The 24,676-nt window shown below is 43.0% G+C and overlaps 1 protein-coding gene and 1 long non-coding RNA gene across 2 annotated transcripts in view; both read left to right on the forward strand.

Moving 5' to 3' along the window:
• LOC128075442 (uncharacterized) overlaps positions 1-338 on the forward strand; it is an 89,629-nt gene extending 89,291 nt beyond the window's left edge. Inside the window, exon 3 of the long non-coding RNA XR_008203817.1 lies at positions 267-338. This is a non-coding gene — a long non-coding RNA (uncharacterized LOC128075442). The remainder of the gene's footprint in view (positions 1-266) is intronic.
• Positions 339-711: 373 nt separating this feature from the next.
• The window catches only part of UBE2Q2 (ubiquitin conjugating enzyme E2 Q2), a 36,059-nt gene continuing 12,094 nt past the window's right edge, over positions 712-24,676 (forward strand). The window contains exons 1-5 of the mRNA XM_052672211.1: positions 712-941; positions 13,341-13,445; positions 15,753-15,857; positions 17,318-17,374; positions 18,163-18,303. Of these exons, the coding sequence (XP_052528171.1) occupies positions 756-941; positions 13,341-13,445; positions 15,753-15,857; positions 17,318-17,374; positions 18,163-18,303 (594 nt within the window). The 5' untranslated portion in view covers positions 712-755. The remainder of the gene's footprint in view (positions 942-13,340; positions 13,446-15,752; positions 15,858-17,317; positions 17,375-18,162; positions 18,304-24,676) is intronic.

The raw sequence follows: 24,676 nt of genomic DNA on the forward strand, positions 1-24,676 counted from the left end.
TAGTCCTCGTCCCCAAACACACAACTGTCAATGGATAAAGCAGTGACGGAAAGTGTTGGAGGAGGAGGGAGGATACAGAGCGGACTTGACCTGGCGAAGCAGAGCTAGGAGCAGCCTCTGTCCCTCAGTGTTGTGAGCATCCACTTTGCATCCACTCAGACTTCGGGGGAGGGGAGAGAGAGAAATATATGAACTGTTACAGAGGAACTTCAACGAAACGCTCGTGTTTGTGCTTTTTTTAATTGGCCTCTATCGCCTCATTTCAGCTGGACGCGGAGTTCTGTTCGTACCAATCCATCGGGACACGGGCTGACTTCTCGCAGCGGCGGTGGGACCGCGCGTGGTGCGGAGCGCAGGTACGTGATGGCGGGGAGCGGGGGGCGGGGCGGAGCACAGCCCGGGGGCGGCGGCGGGGCGGAGCGGGGACGGGCCCGGCCAGCCCTGCTGCGTGCGTCCCGGGCCGCGGGGCCGGCCTAGCGCGGGGAGGGCGGGGCAGGGCGGGGCGGGCCCGGCCTGGCCCAGCCCGCCGGGAGGAAAGGGAAGGGGGAACGGGCAGGGGAGCGAGCCGCGCCGTCGCCCTTCGGAGAGAGCGCGGGGTGCGGGAGGCCGCGCGAAGGGCCGCCGCTCGCCGTCCCCCGCCGCTGGGGCTGCCCCGGGCCCCCGCCCTCCGCCATCTTCCGCCCCGCAGGCGCGGCCGGGGCCGGGCCGAGGCGAGGCGGCGCGGGCCCGGGCCCGGGCCCGGAGATGAGGCCAGGATGTCGGTGTCAGGGCTCAAGGCCGAGCTGAAGTTCCTCGAGTCCATCTTCGACAAGGACCACGAGCGCTTCCGCATCGTCTCCTGGAAGCTGGACGAGCTGCACTGCCAGTTCGTGCTCCTGCCGCCGCCGCCGGGCTCCGGCCCTCCGCCGCCGCCGCCGCTCACCATCCACTGCAACATCACGGTGCGGACCGGGGGCTCGGCGCCGTCCCGGGGGGCGCGGGACGACCGGGGGTCGGGTGGGGGGTTCCGGCCTCCGCCGCCTCGGGGCCGCTCGGGCTGCGCGCTGCCCGGGCCCGCAAACAAAAGTTCGGGAGCGGGCGGTCCGCCTCGGGCCGGAACAAAGGGCGCGGGGGAGCCGGGCCGGCCGGGGCCGTGCCGGGTGCGCCGGTCGCTGCCGGGCCGGGCGGGGGCCGCTGGTCTTCGTTGCCGCGTGTTGGGGGCTGGCGGCGCGGCGGCCGTCTCCTGTCGGGGCTCCTCGCTGCGCTGGCGGCGTTTAAAGTTGTGCCGGCAGCGCTGTCAGACGTGAGGGGCTCTGTCGTTCTCTCCTTTTTCTTCGGTGTTTGTTTTTAACTAGCAGGAGGGATGCGATATAAAACGTTCCGTACGCTAAGTCTTTAAAAGTTCACGGATAGGGCCTAAATCTGCCGAAGGGTTTGCGTGGATCGGTGTCCGGCTCGTGCACAAGTGCTGAAGGTCTCCGTGTCGCAGCTGTGAGCGGACCTAAACGCCCTATCAGCGTTCAGCTTAGGAGCAAAACACTGAAAAGTTTTGGCTGGGTGAGCATGCAGTCGCGCTGTGTGTTTGAGGGAGGTGAGCTCCACAGCTCTTCTGTCCTTTGCCTATAAAAGTATGCAGTTTCCAAGCAGTGTGGGGTGGAAACTTGTGCGCAAGTCCAAATATCTGAGTGCTCAAAAGATAGAAACTTGTGTGCAGACCAGGCAGGGCTGGCTGTCTTGGCAGGATGTTCGCTTGTCTTGAAGTTACTTTATTAAATAGAAAGAGACGTGTTAAGAGAGTTATAGTTTCACAGCTGACAGCCTGGGAAGTCAGTTCTGTGATCTGCTTGCTTTACCCCATACGCTTGCAAAGCCTGAGATGTCATTTAATAGTAAAGTCAGCCAAATACATCAATGTTCTTGTGTTTAGATACAGTGCATCAGACAAGTGATTGTGCGGCTTTTCTCAGGTATTATTTATGTAATAGAAAGTGTTTCGTTAGGGAGCAGCCTGTCTGTTTTCTCCCCACAGCATGATCACAACTCTCCTAACTCTCTTCCTTAAGAACTAAGGGGAAGGTCTGATAACTGTGTCCTCAGCTGGCAGCTGAGTTCAGTGCCTTATTCCTTGTCAGGTGACAGCTGACAGGGAAGCCTAGGAGGGAGGCCTGAAGAGCTTGGTGCCTTGGATTTGTGCTGTGGTGCATTTCTGCTTCTGACGCTTTTCTGCCCTAAGTATTTTCAGAGGCAATTCTCTTGCTCCAAATAGAACTCTGCCCTCTTGCTTACAGCCTTGGTTTGAGGTGTGCCCCAGCCATACAGCGAGATACAGGCTGAGGTATTGTCGTGTCTTATTGAGGAAATTGCAGCTGCAGTTGGCTACTGCAGTCACTTGCCCTAGAAATCAGGAGACTTTGTGTGTGCTGTCAGAACTGTGATATCTGCTTCCAAAAAAGATCAGGAAAAGATTTTTTCAAACTACAGACACAAGACTTCTGCTTTAAAAAGAAGTTGTGCCTGAACTTCTTGAAACTTGTGTTTCACAGTTGCCTGCAAGCAGCTTGGTTGTTCCAGGGTTGATTAATTTTTGGCTCTTTGAGGTGGGTGGCTATTTACTTACCTGCTAAAAATAAGTGGGAGAGGGCAGCTTCAGATGCAGGGGTGGCTCTCAAGAGGCAAGTGAGAAGCTCCTGGGAGAGTCAAAAAGAACGATAACTGCTGGACTTGTGTCCTGGGCTTTGGACTGAGGTGTTAGAGCTCACTATGAAGTTTTTCCTTCCTCCTCCTCCCCCAGCCAATGAATCTGTTGGCCCAGGCTCCTGCTTGCCTCCGGTTTATTTCTGTAGGTACTGTAAACTGGAAAGGTGTAACTCTAGTTTGCTGTGCTTCAGCTGATCTGCAGAGCTTCTGGAGAGCTGAATCAAGTTACCATGGGAGCTATAACTTGAAATTATGGTGCTAAAAAAAGCTGGTAAGGCTATAAAGATACTGGTGAATGTTTTCTTTGGGGAGGGCACTCACCCTCTGCAGTAGATGCTGCTACCTTAACAGTTTACATTTGCAGTGCACAGAGGTAACTTCGGTTGTTTGTTGCTTCCTACAAGTTTAAGCTCTACAATAATGGTGAAATTCTTGAGGCTATTTCTTGTACTCACCAAGAGCTTACATGGGTTGGAGCATCCGGGTAGTTAGGGATGCTGTTAAGAGGGAGAGAAGTGCAAGACTCAATAATTACTTTTTTTTGGTTGGTTTTATTCAGGCACCTCAGTATTTCAGCTGAAGTGAAAGCTGTCTAGCAGTGTGTACAGGCACTGAAGTTGGTGGATAGAGAATAATCTGGTAGGGAAGGGAGCTTCCAGCAGCTTCTGCACTGTGGCTGAAAAGAGACTTGGTTACTCAGTTGCTCCAGTTCTCACAACGGATCCCTTTATTTTCTTGGATCTAGAGAGAGAAGGCAGAGGACAGAGCAAACAGTCTCCTGGAGAGGTGAGGGAGAATCTGCTTAGGAACTGCATAGATCTCCTCCACCAGTGCCCTAGACTGAATTCCACAGCTCAACTAGGAATCAGCCCTGGGATTTCTAAGATGATATTCTGAGTGTCTGCAGTATGAGTTTGTGGAACTGCCACGGTTGCATTTGCTGCAGCGCCCTGGGACTGCTCTACCTGTGCTACTGAGCAGTGCTTGACTGTGTAGGGAGATGTGTTTTGCTTGATAGCTCTGCTACTTAATGAAGTATTTAAGTACTTAATGACAAACAAACATTTTCTAAATCTGCCTCCTTTCTGTTTGCTACCTGTGTTGGAATTTAAATGGTTAATTTGATTATTTTAAGAGACACTGTAGGGTGGAGTCATCTGTCAGAAACATTGCTTCTTGTGCCTCAGAACTGTCTGATTATTGAACTTGTTCAGGCTGTGCACCTTCACATTCCCTTTCTGTTGTGCCAGCAGTGGTGTCTCTGTTCTGGAGTCTGATTTCTGGTTTTTTTTTTCCTTTTTTTTTTTTTCTTCTTCCTTTTCAGGCTCTTTTCACATAGCAGTAGTATCCCATTTGAATTCAATAGCTAGTGTCCTTGCCAAGAGTATATATTCTTGTATTTTTTGAGGTAGTATCAAATCAGTGGCCTTACTCACAGTAGTGTGTTACTTACTGATCATTTAGGTAAGTGTTTTTACAATTTGCAGTCTCAGTTTGGTACCTTATGAAACTTAAAGTCACAGTATTCCAAGGTGTGGTACAGTTCAATCTTTAGCTTTTTCTCCCCCCTGCTCAATAGCAAGGCTGCTTTGGATTCTAAAAAACAAAGCAGCACATTTTTGTTATTTTTTCCCCCGGAAAAAGAATATTGTTTTTTAAATATATGCTGTGAAGAACCTCAACAATAGTATCATTCCAGTTGCACACAAAACTTCCACTGGAATCCTGAGTCCTTAAAGTACCTCTTGTAGGTAGGAATAGGGTTTGTGCCAGCTCTCTGTGGGAGTGGATTTTGCACCCAAACAGATCCAGGGCTGTGACATGTAATGATATCCTTCACACATCAGCAGTTTCAGTCCATGTGAGCAGGCTGACTCTGCTATACACTTGCTTCCCTGCTGGAGAGAAAAATCTCCTGCTTTAATGAAAAATACCCTGCTGCAAAATCAGAGTTGGAAGATACTTGGAAAGGTTCCTGTGTATAGATAACTGCAGTTGAGGGGAGAAAACTTTATTTTCCCTTCTAATCAAGAATGGATGGAAAGATGTCACCTTTGAAGCTTTTGGCAAGTTGTATACTGAAAGTGAGTATCCTAGAACATCGTATAATTCTTAAAAGGCACGAGGTTTCAATATTAAACACACTCCTAGCTAATGCCTGGGCAGCTGACAGACTTTTAAGGAGGTTATTTATTTGTATGCAGAACTAACCGCATGATGAACGAGGCTTCCAATTCAAACCACAGCTATGTTTTTAAACGTGACTAGGCACTCCATAGCAGGGCTGAAACCTTTGTCTTGCAGCGTGTGGATACAAGGGCTAAATAAAAGCATACACAACTCTACCTGGATAACACATATTTCCCTAACTAGAATTAATTAGATATTCTTTGAGTTCTAAGGAAGGCACTCAAGTAACTTAGGAAAGATAATGCTTGTACACTAGAAATTGTCCAGTCTTATTTATCAAAACAAAATGCAAAGACTGAGTGTTCTTCTCTTTCTATACCAAGGCTGTAATTGGAAAAGAAATACTGTGAGGAGGAGGAATGGTTTATCTCTAGAAGACGTAGGACTTAACTCTCTGATGCTACAGCTTAGCTGTGCTATGTGTGAAAAGCTGCAGCCAGCACTGCAGACTTTGCAGGCCGGTTGCACTCTTCCCTGTATAAGGTGTGAAGTGTGCCTAAAATATCCGAGAATGCCACAGTGGTGGGCTTCACATATCAGTGCTAGCATATGTTGAGGCTTTAAGAAATAGCACTTACTCCAAATAGGCTACTTACATGAATTACTTATGTAATTGTTTCAGAACTGGGACTGTTTGTTGTCCTCACAGGAGCTCTCTCTGCCTTTCGATAATTGGAAGAAGTTTTATGGAAAAGAATTATATTCTCTTTACTCAGCACGCTTCTTTGTTCACTGTTTGAGAGGCTTTTGTCCAAGACAGAAAGATACCTGGTAATTTTCATGAGTTTTCTGATTTTCTGTAACTTTAAAGAAGCTGCAACTTTGACTGGGGTTACTCATTCACTTCTTAAGAGTCATCTCATGGTTTGTGTTGGTTATTTGGTTTGTGTTGCCAACAATTTTCAGTTGGCATCTGTCATGGCTTTATGACTTTTCTTAGTGGATAGTGTCAAAATTGAAGTGTTAACAATTGGCATTACCTGTTAATCTTCTTATGCTACCAGAAAGAAGGAAGAGGATGCGCTGTTAGAATTGATTGATTTATTTTTTATTTTTTAGTTTTTTCCTCATTACTTTTTTTTCATTGAGGAAGGGATAAAATTCCAACTCTTCTGTCAAAGCTTTCTGTCAGTGCAGTGTGAGAAAGGGAGTAGTGTGTAAAGCGTGTCCTGTTCTCAAAATAAAGTTGCAGTTCCAGGTCCTTTATGGCAATCTGTCTGCAGTGGAACGCTGTGACATCAGGAGTTATCGATGGAGCTGATCTTTTGTGCTCACATAATGGAACTTCTTCCCGTGAGACATGGATGAGAATAAATTTGTGGGCATTTGGTCTGTATTCTACCATGGATACTGCTCACTGATAGTTTGGTACCCTCAATATAAAAAAAATTAGTGTTAAAAATTAGAGCTGATAGGAAGAACAAAGTATGATTGTGTCCTGTGTGCTTGGTAATCCTGCTGGCAGCAGACAGCAAAGGCTATGTAAATTGTGAGGTGGCCAAAACTGACTTTACTGGGTGAAGGACCTGGCTGGCACATGGAAATTCTTTACTGGGTCATTGTTGATCTGGATAATTTCCCAGTCTGGTTCACTGTGTGGCTGCACAGACAGCTGTACCAGCATAACAGAGGGCAAAGGAATGAGTGAATGCTGGGGAAGACTGCTGAAGCCAGCACTGCTGATGGGGAGCTGCTTGCCAAGCACTGTCTGGGCTTTCATTGGTGCTCAGGGATGCTTGTGTGTGGAATTCCTGAGCCAGCATTGATCCAGTGGGCTTATGCCAGTGTCTGATCTGCTACAGTGACAACTAAACTGAGAGAAGCAGCCTCCTAACTGGAGTGAAAGCTCATTTGTAACATCAGTTCCTATCGGGAGGATGGAAGATAGAAATGTGGAGAAATTCTCTGGATAGTATTTGAATCATTTGAAAAGCAGCAACAAAGAAGGTCAAAACTTCTGAATAGGAACGGATGTTTGTAGAGGCTGATAAACAGAAAGAACTGCTATTTCAGGTTTGCTTCAGTGTGAACCGCTGCTGGGCAGTGTCAGGTTGTTTGCCTCTGTGTGGCCTCTATATTGAAAGGTTATGAAGCCCTGAGTTCCTGGCTCAAGTTCGTTTATTTATTTTGGATTATGAATGGCAATAGATCATTTCTAATAGACTTGATAGTTGACGATTTAAGAAACGTTCTGTATTTCTCCAGCTGTAAGCTCTGCAGAAGTGAAAATGACTGTCACCAGCTCCCAGAAGACAGCTGGAAAACTAAATGGCTGCTTACAGGAAGGAGATGCTGTGTGACATTCAGATGTCACGTCAGCCAGCATTCAGTGTGGTTGGAATTACTGGGAACAGAGCAGCTCCCAGCTGATCCTTGCTGGAAATAAGCATACTTGTTAGCCTATGTGGTGCCAGCTTCCTGTTTCCAGTGGTAGTCTTTGAGCGTGGTATTAAAAGTCATGATTCTACATGCTTTACCTTTCTCATTATCTCATGCATGCAAGACATTCTGAATGGTGTTTGAAGTAACTGCAGAGAAACAAGCACAGGATTTCTTGAAGTTTAGTATTCTCCTTCATCCCAGAGCTCTCAGTTTTAACCCCTCTGAGAGTGTTTCACAACTGCAGATTTTCTGATAGCTTCTTTGGTGAGTATTCAGAAAGGGGGGGGAAGATACGCTCTGTTGGAACTTGCATAGTGGTGTTGGAAGAAAATTGAAGTGTTCCTTTGCAGTGCTATTCAAGGTGTCAGGGGTTTCCTTGAATTTTGAGCTGGGAAATGTCAGTGGTAAGAGTGAATTGTTTAGCTTCTTAATGGTTAATGTTTGTGGAACTCCACAATACTGGAAATCCACATTCAAAGAAAAGAACAAGTGACTGTAAATGAAGTAACCTGAAGGTAGGTGGCTTAGCAGCAGTCATAGCGGGTGTGAGAGGTTGGAGCCTGGTGTGGGGCTGCAGGAAAGAGGAAGGCTCTTGGTTGTGAGGGGGAAAGGGCACCGTGCCTTCGTTGGTACGGAGTGGGTTGACTGAATGCTTGAAAGACCTGCACTTCTGAAGATAAGGAGACTGGAGAGGAGGAAGGGTAAGCCTGGGTTTTTGGGTGGCAGCAGAAGTGTCATTGGGCTTTGCATGTCCAAAGTGCTAAAGGCAAGAGCACATCTGCTGGGAAGAGTCAGGCAGAGAAGGAGCATGGCATGTTGGAACTTAGCTATAACTGCTGCTTCTAACCTCATTAGAAGCCATACTGGGCTTGATAGTGCCTATAAATAAATTCAGAAGAGGTATCGTTTCAAAAACAGGTGATTAGCAACCCTTGATTTTAAGTTGATAGTTTCCAGTAACTGAAATTCCCTCAGAAATTTGGACTTAAGGTACTCTGCTAGTGGTGAAAGCAAAGTACTGCAGAATCAGATTGTCAGAGCATCTTTCTCATCAGTGCATGTGTCCAGCTTCTTATTGGGTTAACCACTGCCAGCTTGAATGCTTGTGTAATGCACTGGGACTGTGAGCTCTCAAACACTCGTTCCCTGACAGCTGTTAGGTGAGAATACAGGCACGCAGGGATACATCTGTCAGTGATACTGGCAAAAGAATGTTACTTAGCTCACTCTCTGTGTTGATCCTGAACAGCAGTTTCCATCTGTGGAGACCTCACACTGCTCCTCAGCAGCTGTCATGTGCAGTGCAGTCAGCAAAACCACGTGTAGTGTAGCTTCAGGGCTGAGCAGAGACCTGCTGCGTTTGACTTTGGGTCCCTACAGAAGCGTTAAGGGCATTTCCTGTGAATTTGTGTGGATGAATTGATGGCATATTGCCTTATGGTGGTGACCTGAAGAATAAAATGTTTATTCAAAATAAAGGTAAGTAACTGTGCTTTTATCAGAAAAGCGACCGTTTTGCATTTATGCTTTCAGTTGACATTTTAACTGTGTGTGGATGTGGCATGCTGGGCAGCATACAGCCTGCTGCCTTTATGGGGTGAGTTGTTGAGCAGCTGATAAAGCAGTCCACTAAGGATCATTTTCCAAAGGTATTGTGCAGTTCCACATGTGAGAATCAGCAGGTGGGACATCTTGAGTAGACAAAATAGTTTGAAGAACTGACTAAGTGTGAAGACTTGTTCCTAAGAAGCGTATGAGCTGTGATGCCACATCTGCATTCATGTTTGTAACCATTTAAAGTAAAGTTTTGTCTTTGCTGCTTTGCTTGTGTGTGTTATGGCTTCTTCTAAGGTAATGATGTATGCGTGAGCTGTGTGTGTGCCTAGATGTAACACAGACATAGCTTAGGTCGTGTCACAAGCTTAGTGATTGTTGTATGTGCTGGATGGAAGGCAGCATTTAGTGAAGTCTTTCCTGGGGATCTTCACTGCCTTCTCCCTTCCTCTGTTTTTCTTTGGTAGCCTTCTGCAGTCAACAGGACTTGTTTGTGCAGAAAGCTGTACTTATTTTTGCTTGGAACAATTTGTGATTGTTACAGGTACTTCCATAGAGATGCAATTTGTGATGGCCTTTCCCTTCTGCCAGGCACGTGCCTTCGACGCTGACTTCTCTGCTGTGGCTGTATTTAATAACATAAACAATTCTGAAGCAGCATGGTCTGCTACATTTGCATCCTTCTCTGGAGAATATTTTGGAGAGGAAAGCCGTGAGTGTGTTATGATGTGCTTCTGAAGGTATTCAGTGATGTAGTGATGAACATGTGAGCAGAACCTGCATAGGATAAGGGCTGTGGCATTCTGTCACCTGCCTCTGTGAAGATGTTTGAGCTTTCGCAGTGTCTGGAGCTCTGAGCAGAGCACTCAGTATTGTCTGGAATTGTCTGGCAGCATAGGCTGCAGTCAGTGAACTTCAAGGTGGTATTGCAATGATTTCTGAGTTTAAAAGATGCGTGCTTTTTAGTCAGTTGATGTAGGTTCCTTTCAGAGTTCATGCTTTGGTGCAGATGTTGGTCTGTGACTTCAGGAAGACTGTAAGAAACTTAAGCTAGCAGAAGCTTGCTTTCTGTGGCTCTGGGGTAGGTAAGGATCTCTCTGTGGCTGAACTCCAGTGAATGAAGTGTGTCTTGCTGTTATGTGCATTTAGCCGTGCAGCAGGTAATGGTATGTCCTGTGCAGTCTTCAAATCCACAGAGAAAGCAAAGTGCAGGTGTTCTGCTGATCAAAGGCAGGTGGGTAAGGGCTTTACTCTCTTCACCATGCCCCTCCACACCCTCATTAAATTTGACTTTTAAACCTCCCACTGCATATACTTATTTTATGTAAAACAGCATTGCTGCTCTGATAGTTTATTAAGGAAATTAGAATTCTTTCGTATGTAGAAGTGCAGTTTTTTCCCTAAATGTGAAAATGAAGTGTCAGAATACCGTAATGTGTTCAGTGTCCTTTGGGCTGCATCATAAATGGTGATTTCTGAATGTCTTGGTAAGAAAAGAGATTCCCAGAGAACTCTTAATTAAAACACAGGGAAAATTTGTAATTTAGTTCTAAAAAGATGTAAAAAGAATGGTACTGATTTCTGTCAATGATAGAGATTCTGCCAAAGCTTAGGAAATGGAATCCAGTTGGCTGGCTTTTATTTAGCCAGTTTACTAAGGAGATTTCAAAGAAGAAAAAAAAAATAGCACTCAATCAAAGGTTATCAAAAAATCAAAGAAAATTAAGAAGTGGCAGTGAGTAACAGTTATTTTAAGCCGTGATGCTGAAGATGTAGGTTTGGGTGAGTTTCCTGACCATTCATCATAATAAAATGTGTGGGCATGTTGTGTTCCTGTGTTAGGTGTAGCAGCTGTTGTGCGCAGGCTGTGGCCGTCTCAGGGATGTGAGCAAGGTGTTGTGGGGTTGGGTTGGCCAGGGGAGGGTTGTGGGCTGGGGGTTTGCTTTTTAATTTAGTAACTTCACACTCGAAACAGTGTTGTAGAAATAGAGAAGCAGCTGAAGTCTCATGCTGACGTCAGGACGGTATTGCTGGGGGTTTGTGAAACCAGTTGAAGATTATTGAGCGGTGCAAGTAAAACAGCCTTGTTGGATAATTAATGGTAATGCCAGTTGTTCCAGTGGCAGGAATGTGGAGCTTTTCTTTCTTTGTTTTTGCTTTTTGGTACATTTATTATGAGACTCAATCCTTTTGCTGTATTCTGCAACAGAAGCACCAGAAGTGTTGGTGTTGACAAAGCTCCCAGTCTGTCCTGGTGTTGATACAAAGACTCTGTAGAAGTGATGAGCCCATGAATTGTAATTCTATCTGGCTTGGCTGTAAACATCCAGCCTTTGTCCTCAGGCCTCAGTGCACGCTAGGTGTGATGTCATCCCAGCATGTCATGGCTTCCTGAGCAATTGCATTAGCTTTGCAAGCTGTACAGCGTGCATTAGCTTGAGAAAGCTGCCCAGATCTGAACGTTTAGCCTTTCTCTGTTGTGACGAATTTTTGCGTTTAATTGTAGAGAGCAGGAAAATGCCGTGTTACAGCAGTGGCCTAGAAGAGCTTAACAACTTAATATGGATAATAATGTGGTTGATGCTTGTGCAGCTAAGCTTGACACGCAGCGACGCTGAAGGTCAGCTGTGCAGTCATAGGACCAAAGTAATCTTGTTTTTAGTCACTGGGAAATATTAATAATCAGTATTTTGAACAGCAGGTATCTAGTAGAAAAGAATTGTTCTTCTAGGTTAGTTCTCATGAGTTATGTCTTCATGTTTGGGAAGCTTGTGTTTCTTACATGATAAATATGAAATCCATCTCTCCTTTCTATAGGATGCAGACACAGGAAACAGCTGAGTTAACTCTCAACAAAACTGGCTATAGTGCAGCTCAGTTCTTTGACCTCACAAACCACAAGCTCCATTTTTTGTTGCACGCTGGTATTACAAACTCATCAGCCTGTTTGTATCTCAGGGTCAGGATTTTTATTTGAAGTTTGTGTGTGAATTCTCTATTTCAAAATACAGTGACTCATAGCTGCACGAGGCTCAGCTTTTCCATAAATGTGTTACTTAAAGAAGGAAGAATTTGGTGCCATTTACATTAGGGTAAAAGAACATACTTAACACTGCAGATTTGCCATTAAAAAGTGTTGCAGTGAGCTGGAAGTTAGACTTATGACTTTTCTGATATATATGAGTACTGATATATTTGAGTGCTTAACAGAAGCCTTTCAGATTAAAGCATGGTTTCTGTTTGTGTTTCAGAAGCTAAAGCAGGCTAAAAATGAATGTTTAATGTGTTTTGGGGATTTATAGTAATTTATATATGCTGTACATTCATAAGGCAGACAGCATCAAGTCCTGCTATGTTTCCTTGCATGTGGCAGGACTTGGAATGAGGAGGATTGTCATTCATTGAGAAGGCATCAGCGTGTTCAAGTAGCCTCTGTGGTGTGATAAAACACACAGTGGGGTTTCTTGCTCGTCAGACCTGAGCTGCAAGTCATGTCCTTGTCTGAGGAAAGATTTGCTGTAAGTGTTTTTGAAGATTATTTGATAGGCCCTCCAGACTAGGCACAGATAAGGTCTGCAGGCAACAACCATCTTATTCTAGGTTTGCCCCTGGTCTCCTGACGGTGGAGAGAGGAGCAACGAGGGTCTTGCTAGCACTTCTTGAAAGGCTGTCTGCTGTGCCAGTTTAGTGACAGAAAAGCTGCTTGTCATGGATTGCAGGTGGTTGTGGGCCACATCTGTTCTGTGCTGTGTGTGCTCTGACCATGGCTGCTTGTGTAAAATGAGATGGATTGCTAGTCCTGTGAACCCACTTGCGCTCACTGTCAGTAGGACGCGTTTTGGTGCTTGCCAAACAACTGCAGGGATCCATTGATGTGTGTAGTACCTACTGGTGTGTGTAGCACGTACGGTGGTTTGAGATGACCTTCAACAATGGCAAGGTATGGTGCTTTGCTACCTGATGGTGCAAAGAAAAAAAAGGCATTTTTGGCATTGTCTTTTGCCTGCCTTGAAGGCAGGAAGTTTGAACTGTGTTGCTCTGGTCTGAGAGTCGACGCTATTTGAGCTGAACAGTTTGAGTAATCCAGAGGAGGTCTTAAGCCTCCATGTGTTGTTGCTGTCATAGATACTGCTTGGAGGAATCTGTATTCTTGTGAAAAAATAGAATAAAACTATATCCGTGCTCTGATATGTTCTAGTTGTAATTCTATATATATTTTTTAATATAATCATCATCTCTACTGAATTTCTATGCTGCTTCTTTCTGCTCTACTTGCCCTCTGAACTTTAAACTTTTCAGTACTTTCTTACGAAAGTCCATTGTTTGATCCAGATGAGAACAGTGTAATACTAGAAGAACCAGTTATCTGGAATTCCTTTGACTTCTCTTGAGTTGCCTCAAGTTACTGCGTTACTTTTCTTCCATGTTACCCAGCTTAGGGTAAGATGAGATGTTACTGCACTGCCAAAGTTTGAATGTGAATGAGCTTTAAAAGCTTTGAACTTTTTTGTTCATTCGTTGTTATTTTTTAAAAACAGGAATCTTACCCCTCTTCATCACCAATATGGTTTGTAGAATCAGATGACCCAAACCTGACTTCAGTCTTGGAGCGTCTAGAAGATATTAAGAAGAGCAATACTCTGGTGAGTTCTGGTTGCTTTACGTGTTTTTTTTGTTCAAGCTTTTTCACATTAATGGTTCAGTTTAGAGTTTATTTTGGGGTCTTTGCAAGCATGAGTTTCCTCTTCTAGAAAAGTGCACGTAAAAAGCAATCCAAAAGATTTAAAACAAAAAGAGGAAGATGACTTAATGGTTTTCACTGTAGTCACGTCTCAGCCCCAAAAAGTTTCAGGCTTTCTGAGAATAAGCAGAGAAATGCATCAGAACTCAATGAGGGAAAATAGCACTTTCAGTGTTTTCTTTGCATGGAAACTACATCAGCTATAGAAGCAAGAAGAGAGCTAAGGAAATGCTAAATACAGGTTTTTGGTCTGTGACCTCTGCCTAAGGAGACATAGGGCTGTTTAATAGTGGGAAGTTCAGCCCAATCACCTTTCTTCAGAAAGTCCTTTCTACAGAAGGGGATCAATGTGAAGCTGATGTGACTGTTAGCTTCAGACTAAAGCTTACCTGTATACAAGATTGCACGTGGGAAATGTTTGTCACAAATATGTGGGACTTGCTGCCCTGAATTGCATGCAGGCACAGACCACTGATGTTTGTTGTAACGAAGCAGCTTCTGATACCAGAATTGTACTTGCCCATTTAAAAAGTGGTGAGTTGATGTAGCACCTGTAGATGATGGCCCACTGGCTTCTCAGCAATCAGCCCCACAGCGTGTAGTATCAAAATGAAGACAAAATAGAGAAGGTTACTTGACAAAATCAGACTTTGGGGTCAAAAGGCTTGAGTTTGTGGGTACAGAGTGTTTTTTCTCCCTTCCAACTTTACCCTTTACACCCTCATCAAGGAAGTTTGAGCAGCTTGCACACACCCTTCCTGTGCTAGGGTAGAAAGGATAAGGAACTGCCTGCAGAAATGAATGCCAAAGCTAATTTATATCAACTTAGTGTTTTGCTTTTTTTTTCTTTTTAAAGCTATAAACCAGTTTTCACTTAACTTCAGCTAAAGGTGTGTTGTTTCACATTGCTTCAAACTCATAATAAATGTTACTGTTAAAACAGTTAAAATGCTGAATGAGAAATGGCATTAAGCTCTCCAGGAGCTCAGCAGAGCAAATGTGCTAAATGCATTTCATCAGATCTCTGAAGTCCTTTGGTATTATTCTGCCCTTTCTGTTTGCTTTACGACTTCTGATTATCAGCTGTTTGGGAAACTGAAAAGCATGCTCTTCAGATGGGCATTAGACAGGCTGTGCATGTTGAAGCTTTTCACTTGACATGGTAAATTTTGATGTGGTAAAAACTCTCCTACGATACTTGCATGTTAGCCAAGCATGTTAAGTTAGCCAGGAAATGCATTTAAATTATTAATACGAGACAGAAATCTGCTGCCCCTTTTGATATGTCTCTTTGTTTACCACTAACACATACAAAATCATGCTAGGCACTGCTTAAAGCATGGGGTTGACTCCCAAATGTGCCTTCTGGCCCAAATTGTCCTATAATTCTTTCATACATATGAACGAAGCATAAAGGATAACGATTAAGGTGATCCATGGCCGAAGGAGCAAGGGTGTGAAATGAATTTCTTTGAGGGGAAAAATGTAGCAGGAAGGAAGACTGGTATCAAGTATTTTGCTTTAGAAATTAAACTGCAGTTTTTCAGTTGCATTGAGCTAACCCTGAATTGCAGACCTCTGCCAAGGAAGGGGATCCCTCCTCTCAGCTGCACGTTCCTGCCTCCCTGTTTATGATGAAATTTGTGCTGCAGTGCATTAGGAATTGGTCTGTCTGGAAGCTTGCAAGTTGCTGCAGTGCTGTGTGATTACTGTGTGCCAGTGTTTCTAGGTTTGCTTCTGGAGCTGCCTTGCTGTGCCCTGAAGAGGGATCCAGGATGCGGTGTGTGGGTTTAGCTGGATTTTGTTTTTAAAACGTTGCTCTTTAAACTAGGAAAGTGGAATGCACCAGCATGTCCTGAGGAATACAGCCCTTTGATTGTTCCCAAGTGATTTGTGGCTCTGAGATCTGTGCCTGCAATGAACTACACTGTCAGAGCAGATAATTCTTTTGCTCACTGCTTTTTTTTTTTCAGCGTGATGCGAGAAGAAAGAGAGAAGCCATCTTTAACTTGCTGTGTCTTTGGTATCCCATTGTGGTGGCTTTTATTATGACAACTGCAGACAGAAAGAGGTGTCTTTATTCTAGTACTTGCAGACTTAAATGCTGTAGGTTGACTGAAAGTTAATACCAACTTGCAAAGGTACTTTAAAATATGTTCTTCTGTGGCTTGGTCTAAATAGATGCTTTCATGTTTTCTTTTTTTCATAGCTTCTCCAGCAGCTGAAGCGATTAATATGTGACCTCTGCAGATTGTATAATCTTCCTCAGCATCCAGATGTTGAAATGTTAGATCAGCCGTTACCAGCTGGACAGGCAAGTTGAACCTGAGGACACCTTATGGAAATCAAAGAGTTATTTTTTCAACTCTAAGAAAGATTACAGTGGAATGCTGAAAACTTTTGTATGAGCCAGAACTTAGATGTGATGCAGTGTAGCAGGGTTGCCAACCACAAGACCAGGCTGCCCAGTGCCACATACAGCCTTGCCTTGAAGCCTCATACAACAAAACACTGTATGCTGCCTTATGAAGAGTATACATTTTACAACATGCACTTGAATTAATTTGCTACTGATGCTTTCCTGCCTTTTTGACCTCTTGCAGAGATGTAGGATATCAGGACCGTGTGCTGCTTTGGGCAGAAAGTATCTGCTTGAGGTGTCTTGTTTACTTCTTGTGCACTTGACAAATTGAGAGTTGTGAAAGGCTGCTAAATGTTCTGGTTGACTAAAATGTTTTGTGCTGAAAACAGAACTGGTAGCTGACAGTGAGCATGTTGTTTTTGTATTTTTAATAGGATTTTTGTCTGCTTTTGCTTGTACGTGTTAAGATGACAATTTCTAAAGACTCTTTTAGTGTAACAGATGGTTTTCCTGTGGTGACCATACTATAATAATGGCAAATAACTTGCTTGATTTTTGGTTTTCTGCCAAACAGTAATACTATAGTTCTTGTCTCTTGGCCACCCACGTGGCTGTGCACCTCCAAGGTCTGTAACGTTAGGAAGCAGCTTCATTGAAGAGTCTTGTTTATGCTCTGAAACTCTAAAATCATGAAAGAGTTTCACAGCTGGAAATTTTGGATAATTTTCAAGTTAAGAAAGAGGCTTTGATAAGTCAGACAGAAGATCCATCCAGTACCTTGCATTGTGTACAGTAGGGGCATTCCTTACTTGTCAAAAAAAGGGTAAATAGAGGAGAAGGATGTAATGGTTCCAACTATTTCTGCAGCTCAAACTTCCTGAGCTTGAAGTGGTATCCTGAAATGGAAAGCTCTGAAAAACCAACCCAGTGTACTGCTTCAGTATGTCATCAGATAATGTAATAACAGTGGCTATATAATGTTGATGGGTGCAGCAGTAGTTCCAGGTAGTGTGGCCAAGGACCATGAATTTATAGAGCTCTAGCGTGTGTGTGCTTTCCAGTCAGAGCTGTGATCTCATTTTCATGGTTTAAGACGTCATGAGTTATAACCCACTTGTTTATTGTATGTCACTGCTGTCTCAAAACTAGGATGTCTTTACCTGGATTTTAAGTTTCCATGTAGAACTTAATGTGAATTTGTGGCGTTCTATTGATTTTTGTTTCATCCAAGTATTTCTTCGTTGCCATGTTCCAGGAAAGCATCTTTGTGTATCCTTCCATTTAAACTTCAATCTTCCGTAGACCTTGATAAATGTAACTTTCATATTTACTGTTTGCTAGAAGACTCCCTGATTTTTTTGGAAGAAAGGAATGTGTGCATTTAATGCAGTAACCTCCCTGTTACATTGCAGAATGGAACGACAGAAGAAGTTACATCGGAGGAGGAGGAGGAGGAAGATATGGGTGAAGTATGTATGCATATGGGATTGTTATCCTAATCTAGTGGAATACTGGCATTGTGCTCTGCGGTGACTGGCTAATTATTAAGCCAAAACTGTGAAATATTGTCTCCCTAAACTTCAACAGAAAAGATTATTAAAAAATTTAGGACTGTTTCAGAACTGAAATGTTGGATCATATGCTCAGGATACTTGGAGGTATGAAATTGTCTTGTCTTGCATTTCCCAAGCTGCTCCATCTAATCATCAGCCAGAATGTTCACTTTGAATAAAAAACAAGTTGTTTTCTGATATTTAGCTTTCTTGGAGGGCTGCTGTAGCCCTGCCAGGTGTGTTCATCACCCTGTGCCAGAAGTACAATAGCTAGGATTCTAAAATGAAAAACAGTCTGTTTTTGTAAGCATCTTGGAGATAGCTAAGTTTGTATGCTTTTGGAATGGACTTAAGAATTCCTTAGCTTCCAGTTTTCTACCTACCTACCCACTTCAATAGGCTAATTTACTATTTCTATGGGAAATCTTCATTTCTCATAGAGGTTTAATTGTGCTTGTTTTTATAATCACAGGCAGGTTGTGAATCTGGCTCTCATTTGTATTGTAAGGGTTCCTTATGCTTCCCTTGAATACTGTTGGCTGAATGAATTAGGTCAAAGCAAAACAGAAATGGCATCCAGCAATCACTGCAGTCACTGCTATGTATTGCTGTGCAGTGTAATGACTGAACCTGTAAATGCCCTTAAAGAGTTTCCTTGAGTGAAGAGCATAGCTGTTAACAAGGAATCTTTCTCTGCCCTGCAGGACATTGAAGATCTGGATCACTATGATATGAAGGAGGAGGAACCAGTTGATGGGAAGAAATCCGAGGATGAAGGCATTGAAAAAGAGAACCTTGCAATCTTAGAAAAAATCAGAAAAAATCAAAGGCAAGATCACTTAAATGTGAGTTAATGAAGTATTTTTTTCCTTTCCGTCTTCTTGGCCTTAAAACAGAAATGATTTTCAGAAAATAGAGCCTGCTGCTACACAGTTAAAGATAAATTAACATACAGACGACCTCTAGCACACATAGGACAAAAATCTGGACTCATCTTTTATCAAAATCTTTGGCGTATGAAGTTCAGAATCAGCATTCCACAAAGGTAGAAAAACTGCTTCAAAGCACTCTTGTCCAGTCTGTGAGAATGCTAGTGTAACTTCTGATGTCAATCTGGATTAGGGTGGCATTGGCCTTTTGGAGAAAGAAGCATCTTCTGTCTTTTCAGGAGTGTCAGCTATTATATATGAATCCATATTTCACACTTGTTAACGGTATTTAACTGCACATCCAATTTCCAGAGGCATCTATTTGGCTGCCCTTATGTTTCTTGCTTGGTGCTTATTGTTATGAACAGTAATTCTCCTTGCAGATGAGATCTTGAAAGTTTCTGGGAAAGTGCTGAAAGTTCTTTTACCATAAATAGAGCAAGCTTTATCATGGCAGTGATCCTGAGGACATAAAACTGTTAACAGTGACTTGTGTGGATTTTAAGTTACTGTCGATAGGCTGAGTAACACCATGTCGTTAATGCTGAGCTCAAGGGCAGCTTTTGGCTCAAAGATGCACATAAGAAAGAGTGATGTCACACAACATTTGTTACTTAGGCTGGCTTCCAAAAAGTGTAAACTTGTGTTTCACAGAGGCTTATTATGTATAAAAGACATGAAACTCAATACTTCTGCTCATGACCAATTTCAACTAAAGATAAGGGTTCTGTAGGGTTTTTTTGAAGTCACCTTAATGAATATGCTTGAAGAGGTGACCTCTGCTGTTTGAGCTCTTCCATATGTATCTTCTTTAATGCTATTTGGCAAGTTAGGAGATGTGTAGATCTTGTCCAGGCACTGGATGTGCTGTTTCTCTTCAAGTAATAGCTGAGAATGTGAGTAGCAGTCAGGTGTAAGCTGTGGGCCTGTACATGTTTAGGGAAGGAATAGGATTTAGGATTGGTACGTAGGGAACACCTGATTATTTCTTTTCTCCTGAGTAACTAGCTTTGTCAGTTCTGCTTCTTAAACTTTGAATTTTTTCCAGTAAATTTTATCTAAAACTGTTCTCAAAAATTAGACTCAAGGGAATTACTGTTGTAAAGTTCTTTTCATTTGTAGCAGAAACTGTACACATTCTAAGTGTTCAGTGGCAGCTGAGCCAGTCTACTAGATCTCTCTGAGTTAGCAGAATCTTGTCTGTTTTTTCCTGTCAACTACTGGCACTAAATAACTCCACATAAGAGAGGAAGAAATCTTTCCTATTCTACTGATGCTTTAACTTGGAGAAGAGATTCAGTCTGCAGCTTTGCAGAGAAAATAAAACAGCAATATTCCTTTTGGAGTTAGTCAAATGCGGATCTTCTGTTCCTGTCCCACTGCTGAACTTAAAAAAAAACCCCAACCCAAACAGCACATAATTCTATGTTCTGCAGAACATTCAGTATTTAAGAGCTGCTTTGCATGACACCAAACTGATCTTGCCATACAGAAGGATTTTAAGACACAACTAACCATAAGCAATATGGTCACATACTGTTTCTGTTTAAACTTAATATGTTTTTTTTAGACTTTGAGCAAATACCTTTTGAAATTGTCTGTTTTTCTGTATTTATTACTTGGACGTATTTGTCTTTACAAATCAAGAAATGAGACCACTTGCAGCCTGAATGGCATTGTCTGCTTACATTGCCTAAATTTCAGTGAAACTGAGAAAGATTTTTATAGTGTCAGCATTCTTCCTTGGTGTGGAAAGCCCCCTAAAGCTGCAGGTTTCCTTTTGTTGTCTCCTCTTTCCCATTTAGCAACCATTGCCTTTCCTTTTCATTTTTTTTCCCCCTCCTCATCTAATAGAACTGAAATGAATGCCAGTGATTTCTTTTGTTTGACAACAGCAGATTCTACTTACATAATAGTTGATTCTCGTGCCAGCACACTCTTGCTGATGGTGGTGCATAAATAAGGTCAGCTGAGAACAGGGAGCAGTGTATTAAACTGCTGCTGGGGAACCGTGATATTTTTGTGGGTCACCAGAAATAGCTGCTCTGGTTAAATTATTTCTCAATGGACTTCTGAAGCTTTAGTCTTAGTGCTTAAGATCTGACAAGTGTAGTTACACCGCTGACCCAGGAAAGAACTACCCCAGTAGCACTAAAATGTGCTTTTTGCACTGCAGAAACATGGAACTTCTAATGGAACCCAATCTGTAAGGCAGCAGCATCTTGCTTAGCATCCTAAGGTAAAGCAGTTTAAATCTGCATAGTTCTTCCATGAGCTTTCTTAAAGGGTTTTCTTAGCATGACTTTCTGCAACAGAAATAAACTGCCTGAACATTGTCTGTTTTTCCACACTGACTACAGCTCTTTTGATATACTTCATTTCCTCAGTAGAGGGAAATAAACCAAAACCCATGCCATTTATGTGCTTTTTTTGGAAGAGGGAATGATTAAAGCTTAACGGACTGCTCTGACTAATGCCAAATGCAACCAGAAGGCTTGTAAATTTCTTTATATATTTTTTTGGCCCAAGTCCATAGGTTTTCCTCTCTCCTTGGCTGATGTGAAGGTTGCAGACAGTGACTGTACTAAAGATTCCCATAGGAAAGTAACACACGCAGTTCCAGTTCTGCATGCTCCTAGCAGGTTAAAAACAGGATTCTGTGGCTCACAGCTCGGTTTTAGAAGTTTTTAGGGTTTGTGGTTTTTATACAAGTTCAGAATGTCTATCTGCCTATTTTACAAATGACTTTTTTCCCTTGGTAGTATCTCTATAATCCTATTCTTGTTTGTATCAGGAAATAGCCCTAAATATATATATAAGGTGAAGCAAGAATTAATCCTCCTCTGAACATTGTGATAGCTCTAAGAACAAACTACTTGCTTACTGGGAATGAAAAGAAATCCCTGAACTAGAGTCATTAACTCACATCTGTAATGACTTGCTGCTGCTTGCTTTTCAGAGGTCTCTCTCCATGCAGTGTGCGCTTCACCACAAATCCTGAGAGCACCAAATGATGGTGGAGGAAACTCATCTTCTGCAGTGCTTTTGGAGTCACTTTAGACTTCATCTCATTATTTTGTGTGAATTTCCTTCTTTTGTTGCTGTTTTACCGAATAATTTTTGGTACTGCAGCCGAGTTATTGGAAATGTTTTGGTGGTGCAGTTTACTGTACTGTCGTGAGGTGTGGCGATGTCCCTCTGATCAGAGGGATGACAGGCAATCTGGTATCTGTGTTTTAAAACTGCAGTGACTTCTGCCTGCTGCCTTGGATAACTCAAGCGACAGCCTGTAGTTGTGTTGTGGAGGAGTGGGAAGGCCATAAAAGAATGTGCAAAGGAGGAAAGCTGAGGCTGCAGGAGCGATCATTAGAGACACAGTGCAGCAGGCAGCTAAATCAGTGGCGTTTGCTGTGATCTCTGCACGGTTAGGTGAGCTCTGCTGGCTTCTGAGTGCTCAGTTCTGAATTTGCAGCTTTCCTGAAGTTGTTTATCTATTTTAGAATGATTTTTATTCATGAGTGCGTATGTTGTCACTGAAATATCAGTGAAGGTTAGAAGTGCTTCTGTAAAACATAATGCCTGTATTGGCTTGGGCCAAAGTTTTCCATTGCTGATAACGAAGGCTTTATTTCAAAGCAGTGGCATTTAGCTGCCATCAGGTGTAACTCTGAATCTCCCTATGCTTCCTCTTCAGTGTCCTCCAAGAGCAGTTCAGAGGATGTAAATTAAGCTCTTACGCTAAACTTCTTCAGTTAAGCTTGTTAGACTCCCTTCTCTTGGTCACAGATTGCTGATCTGTGGTCTACGGGTTCCTGAGAGGATCGAGACTAACTTCAATGTTGCTGTATAAGCAGTGGGCAGCACAGTGGGAAGCCACTCCTAGGAAAAGGGGTCACAGTGGCTAGAGACAGTCTGCTGAGACTACTTAACTTCTTTTTAAATACCAGTTCTGTTTATCAGCAGTTACAATGGGAGTTCAGGAGTGCGTAGGTGTGCTATGTTTTGCTTTGTAAATCACTACAGCACAGAAGATGCTTACAGGTTTCATGTGGTTACATGAACTGCCAACATTATATACAGAAATTCAGTAGCTTGATTTGATGGAAATAAAAATGCTGGGAGGAAACTAGTATTCCAGAGGTTGTGTTTGACTATCTAAGTTGCTTTTACGTTATTTGTATTTAGGGGCTGTTATTCTGTGAAGAGATGAAGCAAATTCTCTCTTTCAGAAAGTAATATAGCAGATGAGGCAAAGGTACTGCTCAGCTCTGCACTGAGAAAAGCCCAAATCTTGGCAGTCCTGTGTTGCACTCCTTTGAACTTGACATATTCATGACAGTACCATAACACGAGCGTGAAAGAGCACAGACATTTTATGTAAAGTGGTAGTTAATGCTGCATTGTATTATCTCTTTAAATGAATTCTTCCTTTTTCAGCAAATAAAGTGTATAAACAGTGTTAATTTGCTTTATAGGAGAGGCTCACTAATACATATGTGCAGACTGTAACCATATCCACTAAGGCTGCAGTTGCAAATAATAGCCTGTATGTAAACATCCACTGTTTTATCATGGAACTGTACTCATTTCCAGTTAAAGAAGAGTAATCCCTTCCTTCTCTGTCTGATTCTACAGTGTATGCAGGGCCTTCAGCAAACTGAGCTTCTCTCGAGTCCTGTCTTCATGCAGATTTTGTGAAGTCGGTTGAAAGGAGTTGGCTTTATTTGCATATTTAATTACAAAACACATTCTTCATGCTTACCCGTTAAGAAAAACTAGTGGAATTGAGGCAGTCTACATAATTAGAGTGTAACATGAAAATGAATAGCCTGAAAGAGCAGTCTGCAGATTACAGTATGAACCTGATCGTATTATCTGATGTTACTGAGCAGCAAAAACAAAGGAGTACGTGGAGGTCTTAGTACCAATTAACTGGCTTTACTATTAGGAGTAATTGATGATTAATCCCTACTAAGAAATAATTTGATCCTACAAGCAAGGTATACATACAGCTGTTGATTCTGGGCAAACAGGGATGACATTTCAGATGTAAGGCCAATGGTTCTAGCAGGATCAGATTCTTCCACAAATAATTCTAACTTCTGTCCAAAAATAATTTGTCTGTGGATGTTCATTGTATCCAAAAGAAAATGCTAGGAACTATTTATTTCTTTTAATGGACTCGGAGTAGGAGAACAGACTAGTCACTCAGGGCTTCACAGAATCACAGAATTGTAGGGGTTGGAAGGGACCTCCAGAGATCATCGAGTCCAACCCCCTGCCAAAGCAGGTTCCCTACAGTAGGTCGCACAGGTTGGCATCCAGGCAGGTCTTGAACATCTCCAGAGAAGGAGACTCCACCACCTCCCTGTGCAGCCTGTTCCAGTGCTCCGTCACCTCACTGTAAAGAAGTTCTTGCGCACATTTGTGCAGAACTTCCTATGCTGCAGTTTCCAGCCGTTTCCCCTTGTCCTGTCTCCACTCACCACTGAAAACAGTCTGGCCTCGCCATTCTGCCCCCACACCTTAGATATTTGTAGACCTGGATCAGGTCCCCTCTCAGTCTCCTTTTCTCAAGGCTGAACAGACCCAGTTCACTCAGCCTTTCCTCATAGCAGAGATGCTCCAGGCCCCTCACCATCTTTGTGGCCCTCCGCTGGACTCTTTCCAAGAGATCCTTGTCTTTTTTGTACTGGGGTGCCCAGAACTGGACACAGTGCTCCAGATGAGGTCTTACCAGGGCAGAGTAGAGGGGGAGGATCACCTCCCTCGACCTGCTGGACACGTTCTTTTTAATGCACCCCAGTAAGCCATTGGCCTTTTTGGCCACAAGGGCACACTGCTGGCTCATGACCAACCTGTCATCCACCAGGAACTTCATATAGAGACTGAACTGAACTTTATTCTGTTGTGGGTTTTTTTTTCCTTAAACATGAAACAGTGCTGATGATCCATATGTGTTGGTCTGTCTTTCAGTGGAAGTGCCTGAAGTCCAGGCAGCAGCAGAGAATTGCATGGATCTCATGGAATAATGTTCCTTTGGAAAACTGGCTTTTAGCGAAAGCCACTTTACAAGCAACTTTAAAACTCAATAGAGTTGGGTTTGATTTTTTTTTTTTTTTTTTTTTTTTTTTTTTTACCTTGTTTGGAGGTTTTTTCCATGTTTTAAATCTTGTAATGCTATTTTTTTCCTTGGCATTTATGTCAGAAGTCCTGGATGTGGTCATTTAGGCGAAATGTAGAAGCAGAGTAATTATGTAGCATGCAAGATTTAGTGTCAAAAGCTTTC

This window comes from Tympanuchus pallidicinctus, unplaced genomic scaffold (genome assembly GCF_026119805.1).
Source record: "Tympanuchus pallidicinctus isolate F22 unplaced genomic scaffold, pur_lepc_1.0 scaffold12, whole genome shotgun sequence".
Lineage (NCBI taxonomy): Eukaryota > Metazoa > Chordata > Aves > Galliformes > Phasianidae > Tympanuchus > Tympanuchus pallidicinctus.